Below are 20,708 nucleotides of genomic sequence, written 5' to 3'. Positions count from 1 at the left end.
AATTAGAATTGGCAGTCTTTAGCACAAATAACAGGCTCAAGAGAGAAGAAAAAATCTACCAAAATGTATGTGGTTGCGTTTGGTCTGCACTCACTGGTAGCGTACACCAATCCCTGTATATGAGTCACAAATGCAAGTCCACCTTTGTCCAAATAGGGGCCCTTGTTTCTAGTCAGGGTAAGGGGGCTACACTCCTAAAATAACCCCTGCTCAACCCTGTGGTAGCTTGGCACGAGCAGGAAGGCTTATCTGAGAGGCAGTTTGTAAAGCAATTGCGAACACATACAGTAATACAGTGAAAACACTACAGACACTGTAAAGGTTTTATAAAAATAAGTATTCTTTATATAGACTTAAGACAAGACCCAAAGTGACAAAAATCCACAATACAATATTAGAAAAATAACATTTAGATGGTAGAAATAGCTTAATCCAAAGTTGATGGTAAATGCAACACGTTTCTCAAAAAGTACCTTTGGATGCGTAAAGCAAGATAAGCAAAAGGTTCAATATCTTATAACATTATACGAGCAGCGCGCGACACGTATTATACGTATTGACCGACACAGATAAATCTTGATCTTAGAGGCATCAAGTTTAAAGGGAAACGCGTTTGTTTGGAATGTGGCTGCGCTAGGATTTCGGAAAGCCACACTTTCTATCCCTCACATATTTATTAAGTATCAGCTTTGTTTGTTATAAGATATTGAATGCCTTCTCATAATTAAGTGGCCACCTATGCAATATGCCGTAGTCGGATCAACGTACCTCGAGTATCTGATTTCTTTATCATTTTGACTCGACACAAACATACATGAAGGCGTGATGTATCATCTACCTAAGATATCTATGGATGTCGTGCAACAAATATCCTGCTGTGTTTATTTCATCAACATATGGAAATGCACCTTGAGGGGACAATAGAAATCCAGCACTATAGTCTATATTTCAGTGCAATAGACGGGTACCTGATGAAGGCATGAATGCCGAAACGCACGTAGTCTACATCTGCCGCATTGCCTCCATCGACTTCTCGTCTATCGTATTTATATATGGGATTTATTTATCTATGTTGATTTTTTTGTCAAATGTATTATCAAGGAATTCATTTAAAAAAATAGATAATGTTTTATAAAACAAACATGCCAAAATTCTAGAATGAACTTACAGAAAATAATAAAAAGAAATATATTTTTCTAGACTTAGTGTCTGTATATATTTTTTACATTAAGTGGTTACAGTGATGAGAGTAATGTAGAACTAGCATTGTTCAAAAAAATAATATACAAGCTATAGATCTTTATTTAATGCATAATTTTCCCTATGTATTGCTTGTGTATCAGATATATAGGTGTCCCTTGTTTTCTAAAGACTTCAGCAAGAGGCAAGCAAAATTCGAGCCCTTGGAGGTTCTTCTCCACGATGATGAAAGTTCAATAAAAGTTCCTTCTCCAAATAAGCAACCGCTGAAGGCCAACCCCAGAAAATATCACTGGCACAGGGGCAGTCAACACCTTCAGCTTCTTTTAGTTTCTCTCCTTGGCAAAGGTTTGTCTTGATTCCCAGAAGTCATAGGGTCTGGGCCCCAATATTTATACTAGTAAATCCTTTGTCCTCTGAAGGCAGAGGGTGCCTGTGCCCAGCCAAAACTAGTTCTGTGCAGCTTCCTGGCAGAAGGTGGGGACAGCATTTTTGAAAGCAGACCGGGCCCAGGTAGCTGAAAGGAAATCTCCTCCCCCTACTCTCTATTCTATGAGAGCTCAGGGGAGTGAAAGGAAATCTCCGCCCCCACTCTCTATTCAGCCAAGGTCCTATTCAGCCCAGCCCTGACTCATCAGACTGCTGGAGCCCAAGCTCTCCTGTCACTCACAAACTAGACATGCAATACACAACCTGGCAGAGGCAGGCTGGATGGTTAGGTAAGACAATACCTACTTTCTAAAAGTGGTATTTTCAAACACAGAATGTAAAAATCACCTTCACTAAAAGATGTATTTTAACATTTTGAGTTCAGTAATACTTAATTTATTTTTCGACCATGTTCCCTGGGTCAGTTAGGATTATAAGATGTTATAATCAAACTGCCCATTCTGGCCTAGGGGGACAGGTAGCCTTGCAATAGTGAAAAACTAAATTGGCTGTAATTCACTATCAGGACATGCCACACACACCAGGGCATGTCCTACCTTTTACTTACAATGCACCCTGCCCTTGGGCCTACCTTAGGGGTGGCTAACATGTAGAAGTTTAGGGACTGGTAAGTGGGTGCACTTACCAAGTTGACATGGCAGTACTAGACTTTACACATGTTCTGCAATAGCAGACCTGAGACACACTTTATGAGCTGCTTCTGTGGGTGGCACAATCAGTGCTGCAAGTCCACTAGCAAGTCAACTTACCATATGCCAATACTGTTTTTTTTTTAGCTCTTTTTTGTGAGCGTTTATACTGAACATCCAACAATATAACCATTAGACTTCGTTTTCTGTCTGAAATAAATCTTTCTTTTTATTTTATTTTCACATATCAAAATTTAGGCATTTTAATTTATCTTCTTTAGCCATTCTAAAACATGCCACTCACATTTACATTTGACTCACACTACTATTCATACACAACTACATCTATTCACAGTCTTCCATTTCTCGAACATGCGACCTTAACACACTCTTTTCATACATTCATTCACCATCCAATATGTAAGCACCTTGAGAATTAACAATTTTTTGGAATTTTTTGATTACATCCCTATTTACATCTGACAGCCATAGTACACAGTTCTACTGATACTAAACAATTATCACTCATTCGCGACATACAGCAAAACATCAACATCAGTGGGATTACGTTTTGTGATCAGAGAATAAAATTAGCTGCTTATGCGGACGATATTTTGGTGGTTACTGAACAGCCAGAAATCTCTATAGCTGCACTAATGGACTCTATTGTATCCTACTCCACACACTCGGGATATAAACTAAATCGCGATAAGTCAGAGGTTAAACCTCTTAACATATTCACTAACAAAGAGGTGCTGGGAGAATCGGGACTCGTCTGGCAAAATAGTTATATAAAATACTTAGGTGTAGAATTCGGCAGCTCCATCATTGAGACCCTCCAGCGAAATGAAAACCTTACTCTTGAAAAAATTAAAAAGCAATTGGACGGATGGTCGCCCCGTTTCATCACTTGGTGGGTTAGGGTCGAGACCATCAAGATGATGATTACACCATTGGTAAATTATTTGATCACCATGCTCCCTCTGATGCTGTCGCAAGACTTCCACCACAAAGTGGACAAGGCCTTACTAACTTTCTCTGGAAAGGGGAAAAAAAGCTTGTATCAGCCTTCAGAAACTTAGACTAGATAAAACCATAGGCGGTGTCAGCCTTCCGGACTTCAACAGATAGCAAGTAGCCTTCTTAGCTAAACAAGGCTCCTATTGGCTGTTCCCTCCCGCAGACTACTCGCCTGTGTGGTTAGACATAGAATCAGCTGTTCTGGGAGACATCCATTCCATCTCGATCCTATCGATGAAGGCGAGTCAAATCCCCTGCTCAAAATCCATATTTATTAACACCAAGCTAGCTCTATTTAAAATCGACAAACTGTTAGACACAACTATAAGAAGATCTAGATGGGAGTCGATATGGAAGAACCCTAGCATCACATATAAAGGCAAGCCGCTATACAACCTCTCTTGGATTAAAAATGGCATCCTCTTCCCCCACCAACTCTACCATGGTGCATACTTCTTGCCCTTTTCAGGACTCCAGGCGAAATTCGGGATTAATGATACCGATTTTTATTTATTTCTAAATATTAAATCTGCCATTACAAGAGCGGGCTTGTCCCACACGCCACCAGCAATCCTCACATTTTTCTCCAGCCTAAATAGACTGGGCCACCAAGTTTCTCGGCTATACAAATTACTGAGTCCACAATCCTCCAGATTAAATGAAAAAACTACACAATTCTGGTCCTCGTTGGCCTCTTTTCGCATCACTGAGCATGAATGGGCCACGACTTGGAAATCCTGTATGAGCCACAAAATAAGCCCTACACTATCACAAACCAAATACTGGCTTATGCACAGGGTCTTCTTGACGCCCGCCCGTCTCTATTCTCACAAAATTAGCCCTGACGCGTTCTGTTGGAACTGCAAACACGCTGAAGGTGATTTGGACCACCTCATCCTCCAATGCGACTGCGTCTCATCCTATTGGGACAAAGTATTCATGTTCATCCACAATCTGTTTAACATTAAACCTCCCAAGGAACTCCCTTATCTTGTGTTTGGCACTGTCAAAGAAACACAGCTCTCTGAACCAGACAGAGCCCTACTAGACCTCCTACTTATGGCGGCGGTTAAGGTCGTACTAAATAACTGGAAAAATACCAAAAAAGCGAGCTATGCCTGTTGTCTTAACTGGGTGATTAACCTCCGAGGGGCAGACAACATCACGCTCCAGACCACACCATGGTGACCCCCACGAAGGAAAATGTGGAACACACTTGATATCTATTTTGACACTTATAAACCACCATGAATAGTCACCTCTATTAACCACCCGTAACCCTTGGTGTCTTAAATCGATCAGGACATACACAAACGGGTAACACTGGACTGGTCGGAACTGTTGATCCCATGGTGGCACACCTCCTTCACCTCCTTCTTCTCTTGTTCTCTCCCCTTCTTCCTGGCCTCTTCTTATATAGGCCTTTTCTCCCTCACTCTTCCTCTTCCTCTTGGCCTCCATCTTAATGAGGCCTCTTGAATTTGTTGAGATACAAGCAAATGTCCGGTCACATCTGTATGTAACATTGTCCTTCTAGATTATCCGTGCTAATACTTGATCTATCGTATTCAACAATATGTCACTATCCCTGCTCAGATGTACCCTCACCAGCACATGTAATGTTTTTCTCAGGATATTAATTGTTGTATTGAAATATTCAATAAAAAATGTCTTGAAATAAAAAATCTTATGGCTTATATCATGAAACTGGTCTACGCGTTTCGAACTCCTAAGTATTTAGGGAGTTCTCTTCAGGACCATACAGCTGAAACACAAAGCAAAAGACATTTTTGAGTAAACACTCTTAACATCCAACCCTCTCTTCTTAATATTCCCTGACCTTTTATTCAGACAATTCATACCTTCTTTCTCTGGGCCTAATTCAATGTGTCCTCTTTCATTCAGAGGCTTGAATCCACAAAACATTTACAAAGGATGGTGATCAGTATATGTGATAGGTCTATTGTTTCTCGCACCAACGTAGCAGCCAAGATTGCACTTACATATGCTTGTTGTTTATGTGGCATTTATCTTCGAATCGGGGGCTTCTCATTTCTGGAAGGCTAAAGCCTGTTGAAAAAAACTAATTAATTGTCATGATACTGGGCTTCTAATACAAGCCATGGTGGCATCTTCCGATAGTAACTTACTATTGAAAAAGTGTCCCTTTATATTGGTGCAGTTCCTTTTTCTTTATCTTCAGTTTGAAATGTTATATAGTTGTTTGGTAGCGAAGCGCCTGCCAAAAACAAGTTGTCAAATAATGTTTTAGTTTAAAAGCGGGGTAAGGCATATCCAACTGTGAATTGGTGTAACATTAAACAGTTACCTTATTTTTATTTCCGCATCCAGTTAATAAGTACAGTTTAGGGCATCACGGTTTAATTTAAACATCAATGGCTGCCGCTAGCGGGTAGTTGATCCCGTCTTTTCTTGGTCGCGGTGTTCGTAAACAAACTAACAATGAAAGAAATCACAGGAGAAGTGATATCATTGAGGTTTATGGTTCAAAAAAGTCTAAACACAATTTCTTAAGATTACCTTGTGTTAATCTCGCAGCGTGTTCCGCAATGCGTCTCAATTCTTTATCTTCGTAAATTGCCTCACGGTTGTGACTGGTAATTAAATAGAATGACAAAATGATGTTATCTTCGAGGTGCAACGATAATAGCCCGTCATCATAAGCGGTAGTGTATTAGATTTACCTCGCGTTTTCTCAGCCGGCTTCTGCAGTGCATCAAAGGTGCGCGCCTTGTACGTCCCAGCGCTAAAGCATGGCCGCCATATTACGTACTAATAAAGTGACGGCCTCTATGGCTAGGATTTATGGGATTTGTAGTGCGGTATGGTTACATTGCGGTTAATGATGTGTAACAATACAGGTTCTTCCTCTGTGCTCCCACGTGTCAGTGTTTGCGCTATTATAGATCCTTGGTCTTTTTTGCCTCTCTGCAGGGACAGGCAAGGCTTGAGTAGCAAGAATGGCAGCAGGCTGAGAACACCTGGATTTGTAATCGTGCAACATAATATGGAGATCTTGCAAGAGAGAAGTTGGAACAGATACCATCTCTTGTCTCGTGAACTCCTGTGGCAGAGAAGAATGTTGATATGCACATTCCTGCAGATACTCTCCTACCGAATCTGTCTCCTGACATTTCACCAGCAGTTGGGATGGACTGTGTGCATACCCAAACGATTCCTGATCCTCATAATCTGAATCCTCATCATCCTCCTCTAACAACAAAGCGGGAGGCAAGAGGGTAAACTTCCATGTCCGGAGTAATTCTTGTCATAGAAATCGTAATTTTCTCTGTCGACGACAGTATCGTCGACGAACCCGTCGACAATGGAGCTGTTACAGGTAAACCTGCTGTCTTCGCCGTCGTCGACGTAATAGATACTGTAGACGAACGAACTGTCGACCACGAGATGGGAGTCGTCGACGCTGTCGACGACGTGACCATTGACACTCCTGCCGTCGTCGTCGTCAGTGTTGTCGTCGTCGAAGCACTCATCGACGACACCGTCGATGTCACCACCGTCGACAAAATCTTCGTCATCGCTGTCGTCGTCGGTGTTCCCGTCGACATCCTCATCGACGTTGCTGTCACCACCATCGACGATTCCATCGAAGCTGACGATCCAGTCGACCGTAGCGTCGATGAGCCCGTCGACAGCACCACCTCAACTTTGGGCTTCAACGCCTTCGTCGACGGAGCCTTCTGCTGCGTCGACGACGACTTGGAACTCCTGTCAGACTTCTCAGAAGACTAAGAAGATGGCTTTTTGAAGGCTGGATCAGTCTTCATCCCAGTAGACGGTGTAGATGGTCCCTCCCTCTCCTTAACACCATGGTGAGGAGATTCGACCGAACCCTGGCTCTCAGACTCTCTGGGGGTCTTTTTTGAGGCCTTAACTGAACGCTCCACAGAAGTTGAAGGGGAAACCCTACCCCTTTTGACTGACCTTCTTGAATATGAGGCTGAAGAAGACTCCTCACTGTCGCTGGAGACTGTGTCTTTTCTGGACTTCTGCTTCTGGAGCCAGGTGTGGAGCCGACCCTCACGGTCCTGGAGGGTCTTGGTAGAAAAGGTGCAGCAGATCTTGAGTCCGCAGCCTTATAATCCGGGTACAGGCAGTATATACAATCTTCATGCCTGTCCTCAACAAATAACCTTTTCTTGCCACAGGTGGAACATGGCTTGAAAAGGGCCTTCTTCTTTTCCTTATCAGACATCCTGGAAGGGATAGCCAACAATTCTGAAGAGAAAACCTGAAGAAAAAACCTAAAAAGAGTAGAGATTGAGCAGAGCTCAAAGGAGACTCCCTAAGCACAACGTGCAGTAGAAAATCTGAGGCTCGGAGGTTCCTTCAGGAGGGTTCTATGGGGTGAGGCTTTTCTGATTGGCTGATGCTTAGTCTGGTCTCGTTTACAAAAAGAGGCGGATATGCTACAAAAGGGAATGAGGCCTAGTCCTTTTTCTTTCTCTTTTATACCTACTGCTATGTTATATTTGTTACCGAGACTCCCATTCCGAAGACGAGGAATGATACAAAAGCATGGGAATCTATGAAAGTTCCAATACTGAGGCAAGTTCTTAGTCCAATGTGTCGGAAGATAGATATGTTTAGGAATGATCATAATTCTAAACCAAGCTGCTGTAGCAATGTGAGTAATGGCACACTGACATCCCAGGGTGCATATCTAGTTGAGACGTAAACCATGTCCGTAGAAAATGCAATGTCATTACCAATAAATATCTGTAGAAATACAGGTAATGCTCCGTTGTTCTTGTATTGTAAGCCCTACATATAATATTTGGAAATGGTGCGATTGTATGTGACGATAATTTTGTTTCCAAAAAAATGCAGAAAATGGCAATAAAGAAATTTATTAGAACACCAAAAGAGGTCCCAGGGGACTTTTTAACGACCCTAACTGCTAAGCCCCCTAAATGATAATGAAACCAACAAAGAATAGCAGTGAGTCAAAAGGCCAACTGAATTATGTATCCAACAGAAAAAACAACCAGGGTGTTGAAAAACCAAGAAGAACCGTCAATGTGAGAGAGTTCCCATCAGTCCACCAACGAGACCACCCTTCATCATTCAGTTGGCCTTTTGACTCACTGCTATTCTTTGTTGGTTTCAATAAAGAAATTTAAACAAAAAAAAAGACTACATGAAGCACCAGATCATACTTTCACATCATGATCCCTTAAAGTAGGGTACAGAAAATAACAAACGCTTAGTAGAGAAAGAGAAATGTCCCCCAGGAGACAGAGAACATCCACCTCCTGACAGTAAACATATAAGTATAATTAGTACCAATGCCAAAGAATTAGGAAATATACATAATGCTCTTAAAGAGAAGAAGGATCAAAAAGCGTACCTTCTCTTCTGATAAAACAGAAATCTTTTCAACCATATAAGACATGGTCATAAACAGCCCTAAGTTAAATGTTCAGCCACTGAATCTCAGATAACCTCAGAAGCAGAGCTCACGGGATAACCATGTTCCAAAATTGAACATAAAAATAAATATCACCTCCAAAAATGGAGGAAACCAAGATTTTTAGTATTCAGAAGAATACAAACCAGACACCTTGAATTTTCAAAAATAATGTCTCCACCAAAAACAATGGAAAAAATGTTAGGTGCACAGGTAAGGAATACTACATAATAAAACTGGCATGACCCCCTCACCGGGAAGCATAACCTAAAAATTATCCAATGCAAAAGCTATCTGTGCACCACTTGAATTCAATGAAAAGTGCACTCCCCTAAAGTCTGAAAAGAACTGTGTTAGACAAATCAGAGACCAAAATCACCCTGAAGAAAAAGTTCTGAGTATTCACAAAAATATCATGTATCTATAAGAAATACTGTACATTATCAGCAGTGCATAAGCGCATACCAAGCTGCTTTGAAAGAAGAATGTCATAAGGTAAACTTCCTAAACATCACATTACCTGCAAATTACCTCTTGAGCATGAAGCCCATTTTCAGAGTAAAAAGGAAAAAAACCATACCCCAGGTATCTTTGCATGACATGAATTGCTTAAGACAATATTGAAACAATAACATCTGCTCCTCACAGGAGCACCAATCTGGTGTAACCAAAAAGCAGATATGTTTAAATCCAATATCACCTATACAGCCCAAGTATTAGGACAAGACTAAAGAACATATAGACAGAGAGAGATTAATTAAGACTCTATCACTGCGCCACAAAAGCGCCTTATTGCCAAGTTGGCCTGAGGCCCAATAAGATGGGTACCATCAAATGGGCATATCAACCAAAGCCGCCTGGACAGCCTCTGAAAAACCTGGAGTTCTTAACCATGCACAACGCCGTAGTGCCTCCGAAGATGCCATGGCCCAACCTTCTGAATCAGTGGTATCCATGCCACATCTACTTATCAGCTTAGCAGCCTGTTGGCCATCTCTAATCAACTGTTCAATATCAGAACGGAGGTTATCCGGAAGTGATGGTAACCTAGTCTGCAAAGAATCCCACAAAGCGTTGGAATAAACACCCAAGAGCACAAGACATTTAATGGACCTTAAGATGTGTTTGCCACATGCATCTTGACTCCTATACTCTATTCAATGGAGTCTTAGGTGAATAATCTAAATAAAGTGAGGCTGTAGCTTCCTGAACTACCAGACTGGGAGTGGTAGGATCCCTGAGGAGACAAACTGGGTCTCCAGGAGCAGGCAGGTGCCTGCGAGATATAGCACAGTCCACCGAGACCCCTGTATCAGGCTTGGCCCAAGTTCCGAACAATATGTCGAACAGGGCCTCACTGTATGGAAGAACAGGCTCTTCCTCCGTCTGACCTTGATCAAGGACATCAATCAGATGATCGGTGGACTTCTCCACCATAGGCAGTGACAACTCCAAAACTGTAGCCACTCTCTCAACATATCAGCAAAAGAGAAACTTGCCTCACTAGCGAGACTAGGAGGAGAAAGTAGCCCCGATGCTGTGGAGTACTCTAGCCCACTAGGCTCACCTAGTGCAGATATCCAACTCTCCTACGCTTGAGGTGTAATAATCTCTGAAATGGCCTGAAATGGCACAGACTCCCTTGAATCACCCTCCACAAGTTGACTCCCAGAAATCTCACCATGAGTCGGAAGTAAAAATGCCGACACCGACCGGCTCTGACCCAACGACTCAGATGGCATCACTGAGGGTGATCCCACCGGCATAGCTCCACTCACCTCCTTGGGACCCAAGAGCACTCCAGGAGCCCAAAGATGAGATGCAGAGAGTTATAGTACTCCCTCATCTGAGCCATCGATGCCCTGTTTCCCAGAAAGACGGGAAGATTCAAGGGTGTCATGTGCAGCCTCCTCAACCGGCGAGCGGGAGGAGCTGTGGAAGACAGAGTCTCCATGCTGCGAAGTTGGGGGTGCCATGCCTTCAAATGCATGCGCCTACCTTTGGACGTCTCTGGACAGTGACATCCCAGGGATCAGCTACAGCACCTGGAATGGCCCGTGAACAGACCTCCATTTTGGAATATGAAGACCGAGGCTGTGAAGTGTCTAAGGACCGCGACAGATGCGCTGCCAGTAACTTCATATGAATTTCCTTGAGCACCTGACCGAAGCCGCAATCCTCGGAGTCGTGGTGTTCTCCCAAACACCACAATCAAACAGAATGTGGGTCTGTAGCCGACATTTGTCCAGAACAAGACCCACAAGGCTTAAAGCATGAAGATATGGGGAAAAAGCACACTGTTCTCAACAGAAAAAACTGTTGAAGTAGGCCCAAAAGAACAACCTGAGGGACTGTTTCTCCGGATCCGCGTTGCAGCGCGGGAAAGAAGAAACAGACGTTTCCCACCGGAGGGGACTTATATGACTCCGCTGACGTCACAACCGGAGTCAATGTCATCACGGAGTGGTACGGCACCGTCACCCAGCGCACAGAGGGACTGCTGAAGAAAATTCCAGATGCAGTCTGACACCAGGGGAAAATTCAAAAGTTAGGAAATCTGTGGCTAGATCTCTCTATCAGATATAAGTTGATAAATTATTGGTGTCTCTTGAGAAGGTGAGAGGAAACATAATGAAGGCACGAAGTGTGTTTGAGAAGAATTATGCTGCCTTTATGGTGAAACTATTTATGCCTTATACAGAGTTGTAATGAATTATAAATGAAAAAACTAAATACAAATGAACATCGACTACATACATTGTCTTATGAAGGATTTCATGAAGTTAACAGAGAGGGTGCTTCATTGCTTTTTCTGCAATATGACTTAATGCATGGAGGGAAAGTATCTAATCTAAAACTTGGAGATTTTGTCAAGGTTGGAGTACAAAAGATGAAGAGTAAAGGTAGTTCCACATTTAGAGTTTCTCACAAGGTGATGGAATTAGGTACCAACTCAGTGAAATTGAGCAATGGAGAAGTGTGCCATTTAAGCAAACTTGCTAATTGTAGTATGTCCAAGGATGGTATGGAAAAATGTTGAATGATGAAAGTTAGTTGATGGATCTTGATCTTTGTACGTACAACGATTTGATTAATATGGGAGAGGAGTGTGGACGAACAGTAGGTGGTGAGGAGGTTGAGCTATGCTGTAATTCTTCTCTCTCTAATAGTATTAAGAATGATATGCACAATTATTCTTGTGTGGCTGAAGGATGTGAGGTTGGTAGTGATGTGCGTGTGCAGAGGGGAAGATTACTATGTCTGGATGGAGGGTAGTGGCACCTAGGAAGCTCAATGACTTCATTATTGAAGTCACCTGCTAATGTTATATGGTACAGGTTCTTAACCTGATAAACCGAGTTCTTGTTTTCTTTCTACTTATTTTCTTCCCTACTATAGTTTGCTGTAATAGTTTTTAGAAGCTAGTTGTTGCATCTTGTTTATACATTGCTGGAGTGCTAATAATTTAAAATTTGTATTGCTTTTTTGTTTGCTACGGGGGAAGATGTGTGGCTTTGGCATGTGTATTTAGAATGTTTTATATGTAATTGGTCACGCTCTATACCAGCTCATGGAACACAGAGAGACAAGATTCCAAAATGCGGGAGAGAGGTTGGAGCAGGGAAAGATGGAAGACATCTGCTCCGCGCTTCCTTGGTTGGGGTTATTGAAATACATTCACTTCTACCATACCTGCTCTCCAGAGTCATCTTTACATCCATCTATGGCATATGGCAGCCTCCTACAGTGTCACTTGAAGAAGCCATTGAGGTCATAAACCTGCCTTTCACTGCAGAGACATTTGAAGAGACTTTACAGCACATATCCCTGCCTTTTACTTCAGAGGCACCTATACATACCATCCAGAGCACAAGCCTGTCTTTCACTCGAGACACTTCTATAGACCATCCAGGCCACAAGCTTGCCGTGGTCTCTACGAATATGTGATATCACAACGCGATCAAAATGATCGCGGAATGTAACATCACAGTTTTTACAACGCAAGTCGTTACAACGACTTGCGCTGGAGGGCGCTGGACTTAGGAGTAGTAAGATTTACTATTCCAACATCAGTCTACGTACAGTAGGGAAGGTGTTGGAATAGTAAATCTTACTATTCCTTAGGTTATAGCGCCCTTCAGTGCATGTCGATGTAACGCTTGCGTTGTAATGGTCGCGTTCTAAATGCATCACAGTGTAATTACCGCGATGTAAAGGATGTTTCTCATCTCTACAGACACTTCAAGTGGCCTTCCAGGAAATAAGCCTGCCTCTCACTCCAGACACATTTCAGAGAGATGCGTCCAGGACATAAGCCTCTCTTTCACTCTAGAGGACTATCTTTCACTTCATAGGCACCTGTACATACCATCCAGAACACACGCCTGTCTTTCACTCCAGAGGCACCAGTACAGGACATAAGCCTGGCTCTCACTCCGTTATACCAGGGACACTTAGAAGGTGTACCAAGACATAAACCTGTCTTTCACTCTGGGGACACCATGGACACCTGAGGAGGCTTTCTGGGACATAAGCCTCTCTTACCCTCCAGAGGAACATATACAGACCATCCAGGACGTAAGCCTGTCTTTTAGTCCAGAGCCACCTGCACATACCATTCAGAATATAAGCATGTTTTTCACTCCAAAGGCACAAGTACTAACTGTCTATGAAATAGGTCTGCCTCTCACTCCAGTTACCTGAAGAGGCCATCCAGGACATAATATGCACGGTAAAAATGATAAGAAAGGGGTTTATTCCATTGAAGGTTTAAACCAAGGGTTTGTCAGAAGGACTTAATCAATAGAGTTATTCTTAAAGTCAATTAAAGACAAAGCAAAACAACTAAAATGAAAAGAACAAGTAAAAGAAGTATACACAAAAACATATGGGCAGTCATATATTTGTGTAGTAAACAAACAAGTGAGAGCTAGGGTACATAGAAACACTAACAAAACCCTACACACATTAATCTTGTAACTCAAATCAAAAAAGTTCCTGTTTAAAGTTCATAGATTTATGTACGTGAAGTCCACTCTCCTGATAACTGAGAAAAAGTCCACAATTTGTATCCAACAGTTTAAGAATCCAATCTGTAGCAAATTAGAGGTGGAGCAGCGTCGGCGATTGGGTCAAAGTAGCCGGTCCCTTTATTGCGCTAGAAAATTTGGTGTAACTATCATTACGTTTTCAAGTAATTCCTTGCATTACAAGGCCTTTAGTGATGCATTTGCCTTGCCTTATATAATATTCATGATTTACATTGACTTATAACTACTTCATTTTATCTAATTGTGTCAAAAAACTCTATTAGCATCTACGGTCCTGAGGATGGCTTCACATCCTTATGATGTATGAGACCAAAATGTCAACGCTGCTCCACCTCTCATTTGCGGTCTCTCATACCAGTGGCAACTGCCTCTCACTCTTGTACCCAGAAATGAAAAAGGATGTGAAGGAAGACGAAAATGACACCATATTTTGCCTAGGATTACTACTGCTTTTCATCGATTGACTGGGGAAGAAGAACTTATGTTTTGCAAAGTGATCACCTAGCATTATACATAGGGAAGCGCAGGGATGTGATACAGGTGGTTAAATAAAGATTGAGGGTCAGATGTACGACCATTGAAAATTGCGAGTCGCAATTTGCGCTTGATTGCGAGTCGCAAATTGCGAGTCACAATTACCAATGTTTGTGTCAATAGGTACAATAAAAAAAACTACTATGGATTATAGCACTGTAGCTGTACTTACCCTGGTGCATAGTTGCACACTGTGAAAATCCTAGGATAACCACTCAGCATAGCACACGAATGAACAGCACAACCCACTTTATAACTTTCTGCCCAAACGACCTATATCACAGGAAATTGTAAACAACAACAAAAAATCAGTTACAAGAATAAACAAGCCTACAATATGTAAAAAAAGTAATTAACAAAAAAAATTGTGTATACATATTTAGCACAGAAAAAGGGCACAATCAATCACTAAGGGCCCGATTCACAGAACTAACTTAAGACAAAATCCTAAACTTACTACTTTTGGTATTCACAGAAGTTAGGATTTTGTCTTAAGTTTGTCTTAAGACAGACTTAAGACAGACTTAAGTTAGGATTTTGTCTTAGGTCTGTCTTAAGACAAATTTAAGACAAAATCCTTACTTCTGTGAATACTAAAAGTAGTAAGTTTAGGATTTTGTCTTAAGTTAGTTCTGTGAATCGGGCCCTAAATGTTTTAAATTACAATATTTAACAAAATTCTTCTGCGCTAAGAGTAGTTATTAGAAGAAAAAACTTAGGGCTCGATTACATTATCGGTCGGAGTTGACGTTGAGGTCTCTGGACCGACTGACCTGCAGTCGGCAGTACTGACACCACAATCACAATGCTACTCAATGAGAGCTTGTGCTGCGGTGTAAACCAGCCGTAGCACAAGCTTCCATAGAGAAATGGTAAATTCTGTCCAGCCCCATCCGGAGGCCGCAGATAGAAGGGGGCCCTGCTAGGGGGCCCCAAACTTGCTTTCTGACAGGCTTTCCCTGTTGGAAAGCCCAGCAAGGAAAGTCTATTGGAAACTGAGCATCGGAATCCCAACGGCAAAAACGCTGTCCACTGGGATTACGTGCCAGACTCCATCTGGCCAACAAGCTCTTTGAGCCTGTCGGAATCCAGACAGTATGACCGTCCAGTTTAATTTATGACTGCCTGCATTGTAATGCGGTGGTCGGAAATGAAACCTTGATGAGGCTTGGAAAGCCTCCAACCTGTGGTTGGAGGTTTTCCGAACCTCATTGTTATAAGGCCCTTTATCTAAAGGTCTGATTTCGGCAGACGGAGTATGTACCGTCGGCATGGCAAAGTACTTTACTACCACCATTTTGAGAGTACTGGCCTCTGAATTTTGAGATGCCCTGAGGACATCTCTTGCATTTGTAGTCATTGCCTCACGGCAATTCCTGTCAATGCATTGAAAGTTTAACAGACAGCTCCAACATATACAGTAAAATTCCATTTTGTTTTTGTTTCCAAAAACAAAATCCCAAAGTGAATTTTCTTTTTGAAATTAAAAAAAGTAATGCCCCCCTCGCCATGGGAGATTTCTCCTGTGACTTGATGGTCATTTACAAGTTTTCACTGAGATGGACATTGAAAAGTGGCTATTTGATTGCTTACTCTGAATCGGGCGGGCGGTCAAATGGGCAAACCTCTACCATTGGGCATTTGGAGGTGAGTGTCAGCGCCAGCAACTAAGTAGTCTCCACCGCTATCATACTGAATGTACTTTTTTCTTTTTTTTCCCCTCATCTTCACCAAGACTTTCACAGATTAAACAAGCCAATTCACACTCTTAGTTTCTGGGGGGCCCCTTGGCTCACTGTTTCCGTCTAGGCCCCTTGGCCTTCCTCTCGTGATTGAGGATTGGTGTAATCATAGGACCGTGTTACCCAATTATAAAAACTTTGGTTAGTTAATCAAAGACCTCTGTCGTGCCCATCTTGTAAAGTGTTGCCAGATATTGGGAGGGCATCCATTTCCAGTGTCTTGTTCAAGTCTTGACATGTTAACTGCAGCTCTAAGCCAGTCTTCCCTACCCGGGGGGGGTAGCAGATTTACATTTAATACAGATCTCTCTTCTTGCTAAGAGTACTAAGTATAACAGGAGAGCTTTTTGATTATGTGAGCATACTCTCTTAGTTAGATCGTTCATACCAAAAAAGACTAAAGGTAGGTCAACTTCCAAATCGATGTCAAAAATAGATGTTAACGTGTCTCCCACGCCTTTCCAAAAGAGATCAAGACTTGGGCATTGGAAAAAAATATGGAAATCATTGGCATGGATTAGGGCATACCTGGGACAGCTTGGTGGAGGATCGTGGGCAAATTTTGCTATTTTTGCTGGTGTATAGTATAGCCTGTTTATTACAAAGAGTGTTTTTTTTCAGGGAGGCCAGTTTTACATATATACGGGAGAAAACGTAGAGAGACCAACACTCCCGGGAGTACTCATCCGCGCTTCAGGTAAACTGTGTTAAACATTGTTTAACAACCGGGCATACAAATTTGGAAGTGTCTGAGAGAGCAGCCCCGCGACCGCCATGTTCCTCCTACCCAAAAAAAGAAAAAAAAAAAAAAGAAGGTACTCTGAGGCAGGCTGAACTTTAGTACTGTGCTGTACTCTAAATCAGGCCCTTAGGGCCAGATGTAGGTGGCCAAATACCAATCGCTAATGCTGAAATTAGCTGAATTTCAGCGTTTGCGATCGTTATTTGGCTGAGAGCAATGTAGGTGAGTTTAAACCTACTAGCAAAATAAGGAATCACAAAATTGTGATTCCTTAAATGCAATGTAAATAGCACAAAAGAAAGTGCACTTTAGCCTTAAGGATTCACTAATTACCACCAACTTCAAGTTGGTGGTAATTAGCGATTTCCTTTAAAAAAGCACTTTTTTGCTTTTTTTAAAGTGCCATGTGGCACACATTCATGCCCTTAGGGCATGTATGTGTGCCACATGTGCACACATGCACATTTCAGGGGTGCAACGGGGTGTCCTTTTGACAACCTGGCACTCTTGAAATAGCTCCCGCTATTTGCGATTCTTTAATACCGAATCACAAATAGTAAATATCTTCCCATTCATTGCTATGGGCCTCCTAGCCCATAGGAATGAATGGGTAGGTATTCCTTATTAACAAATCTAAATTTGCAATTCGTTATTAAGGAATATTAAGGAATCACTAATATTTTAGTGATTCCTACCTAAATTCAATTTTGCAAGTCCTTAAAAGCAAATCGGTAAAATTCAGTATTAAGGACTCGCAAATTTCATTTTACCTACATCTGGCCCTAAGTTACTTATCATAGGGAGCTTAACTGAATTTATAAACAAAAATTATCTGTTGCTGTATACAGGTCGTGAAACACATACTTTTGGTGCAGAAATGAAAAAGCCAAAATATATTTTAAATCAAAGGCATGCCTTGGAGGCAGCATTTTTTTAGGTTGAGCCTAGTGCAGCGCGCATGCTCTGGACGTTCCTCACGCTTGTGAATGTCTTTTTTTTCTGCATTATTTCAATTGGTCTTTGCGTGTGTCTTTCTAAAAAGACAGCCCGCAAATGGGCAAAGGCGGCTGCATGTCCCACCTTTCCCAGTAAATGTATCCGCCCACGGCCTACGGCTTGCAGTTACGAGCTGGGGTGCCATCTTTTCGGGGTCATGTCACCACCTGTTTTTAATTAGCGCGTTCGCTGCGCTGCCATGCTCACTCGCCCCGCTTCTCTCTCTCGCCATTCTTTTTAACCAACCCTCCCTTCACAACCCACATGCGCACGCACAGCCCTGCCAATGCTCTGTTTGTAATGAGAAACTTGTGCATTCGCTGTCATACTAGGCCCATTGCTGTTGACTTGTAGAAGGAGGAAGCCAATCTTAACTTTAAGGCAAGCACCCTATTAATCTTATGTTTGACCTCACAACCGCAGGTTCAAACCCCAGCACGTCTGCTCAGCCTTTCATCATACTAGAGGCCGACAAACTAATTCACAATAATTTGGTTGACAATAAACATCTGTTACTCAGCACCAAGAGGCAGAATACTCCAGCCCTGCCTTCACTTGCACACTTGGATAACTCACTTTCGCCTCATTTCATTTCAGCTCCTGATTTTCTCTACTGTGCTCGCTTTCTGATTTGATACTGGCATTATATAATGCAATCTTTTTTTTTTTTGAAAACCTTTATTATGAAGAAAAGGAGTACAATTACAGACCTACAACCATGGAGGCTGGTCAGTAGCAGTAAATACCAAAAGCACAATAATACACAGCTCATCAGCCGACAACCCGAGGGCCCGGCAGTGATAACGCACAATATTATAGAGAGCCTGTGGCGATTGGAGGATAAATAAAAGGTTTCACATTTTATATTTTATAAGCAAACATAAAGAAAAACACAAAAAAGATGTTTGAGGCGGGAACTATACATTGTAGTGGCTGTCTCATGCAGTAGGGGGAGCAAATTGATCAGGGAGCAATTCAATGAAGGATGAGAGATCTTGAAGAGGGAGGGGGGCCGAGAGCAAACAAATAAATCATACACAATAGGAAGCAAATAACCTGAAACGCACAGTCATGGGGACAGGGGAATGTCGGAAGCTTCTATAAAAGGGGGAGTGCAAATCTCTCCTCGGTACGAATTCCATTGACCCCATATCCTTCCCCACTTCTTGGGCCTACCACGGGCGACATATGCAATTTTTTCTCTGAACATGCACCAGTCCATATTTTCTTTCCAGGTTGAGACTAAAGGTGCCCTTTGAGACCCCCACAATTGGGCAATGTCCCTTTTTGCAATCATGTTGCCGAGGGTGGCCCATTGAGTCTGAGCAACACTGCAATCATTCGGCTCCCAGATGTTCAACAAACAACGCCTGGCCTCAGGCAATAACTCAACACCCGTCACCTCTCCCATCACAGCATGCACTCGGTTCCAGAAAACCACAACCTCCGGACATTCCCATATAATGTGAAGGAAGGTAGCAAGCATACCACAACCACGCCTACACAACCCATCCACGGAATAACCCATACACATCAGTCGTGGACCCGTGACATAGACACCGTGCAAAATCTTTAATTGCACCAGCCGGAGACGCGCCGGAATCGCGACCTCTTTGGGGGATCATATCTCAGCCTGCCAGTCTTCATCGTCCAACTCCAGTCAATCGCCGGTCCAAGCTCCACGAAGCTGTACAAGGAGGTCCGAGCGGTCAATAATTTGTAGATGAGAGATATAGTGCTATCAGGGACATACCCGTCAAGCACTCTGTCTTCCAGGGGAGAGGACTCCGGAATAGTAGTCCCGGCTCGGAATACCGACTCAAGCGCGTGGCGGACCTGGATATATCGGAAGTATTCCCTATCACTCAATTTATATTCCTGTTTGAGTTCATCGAAAGTCTTCACTCTGTTTTTGACCCAAAGATCACCGACCTTACTGATGCCAATGAGGTCCCATCTATCAAATCCCTTTGTCGTCCATAGACTGCCCGGTCTCTCAGCCGCATACAGGGGGGTTGCTCTAGTTAGCATGTCCGACCACCCCGTGGCCGTGGTTGCACTACCCCATACTCGTACCGCCACCCCGGTGGGGCCCGTCAGATTCTTCCTGTCAGCTCTAGAGTAGAGCGCCCTATTATAGTCGCCCCCGGGTAGCTGCCACCAATCCATCTCAAATGCGGGATTCGGAACAGGACCGTTCATGGCATGGTTGACTGCACTCAATTGGGATGCCCAGTAATAGCGTTTGATATCAGGCAACGCTATACCACCATCATACCAGGGCAAAGTCAATTTTGCCAATGCTATGCGAGGTCGCCCCATACCAGCTTCCTCTGGAGGCCCTCAATTTCGCGGAAATAACTGGCAGGCACCAGGTCAAGCGTGTTTTGGATGGCATTCAGGAATCGGGGGAGAGACATCATCATATAATGCAATCTTAAGTTTAAGGCAAGCACACTATTAATCTTATGTTTCACCTCACTACCGCAGGTTTGAACCTCAGCGTGTCTGCTCAGCCTTTCATACTACTAGATGTCGACAAACTAATTAACATTCATTTGGTTGGCAATAAACATCTGTTACTCGGCACCAAGAGGCAGCATACTCTAGCCTGCCTTCACTTACACATTGGGAAAACTCTCTTTTGCCTCCTTTCAATTCAACTCCTGATCTGATACTGGCATTATATAATAGGAGCCAGCAGTGGGGGCACGCAGGATGCCATCTGTTTTGGGTCAGGTTCAATTTCTGAACCTTGCCGCTTTCATTAGTAGGCGCGTCCCCTCCACCCCACCTCCAAAAGAGTGCGCTTTCATTTTCTCTAAAAAGCAAAGGAACAGAAACTAAATAAATTACGGTGAGATCTTACTTTTCAGTGGAATCGTCAGTACC

General features: G+C 42.7%; 1 protein-coding gene across 1 annotated transcript in view; it reads right to left on the bottom strand.

Annotated features, from left to right (window-relative positions):
• Positions 1-20,708, bottom strand: part of LOC147750843 (GLIPR1-like protein 1) — a 462,095-nt gene that overhangs the window by 181,698 nt on the left and 259,689 nt on the right. The window contains exon 3 of the mRNA XM_086931421.1: positions 14,509-14,609. Within this exon, the coding sequence (XP_086787547.1) occupies positions 14,509-14,609 (101 nt within the window). The remainder of the gene's footprint in view (positions 1-14,508; positions 14,610-20,708) is intronic.

The sequence above is a fragment of the Lissotriton vulgaris genome, chromosome 1_1 (genome assembly GCF_964263255.1).
Source record: "Lissotriton vulgaris chromosome 1_1, aLisVul1.2, whole genome shotgun sequence".
In the NCBI taxonomy this organism is placed as follows: Eukaryota; Metazoa; Chordata; class Amphibia; order Caudata; family Salamandridae; genus Lissotriton; species Lissotriton vulgaris.
This window is presented reverse-complemented; position numbering and strand designations above follow the sequence as displayed.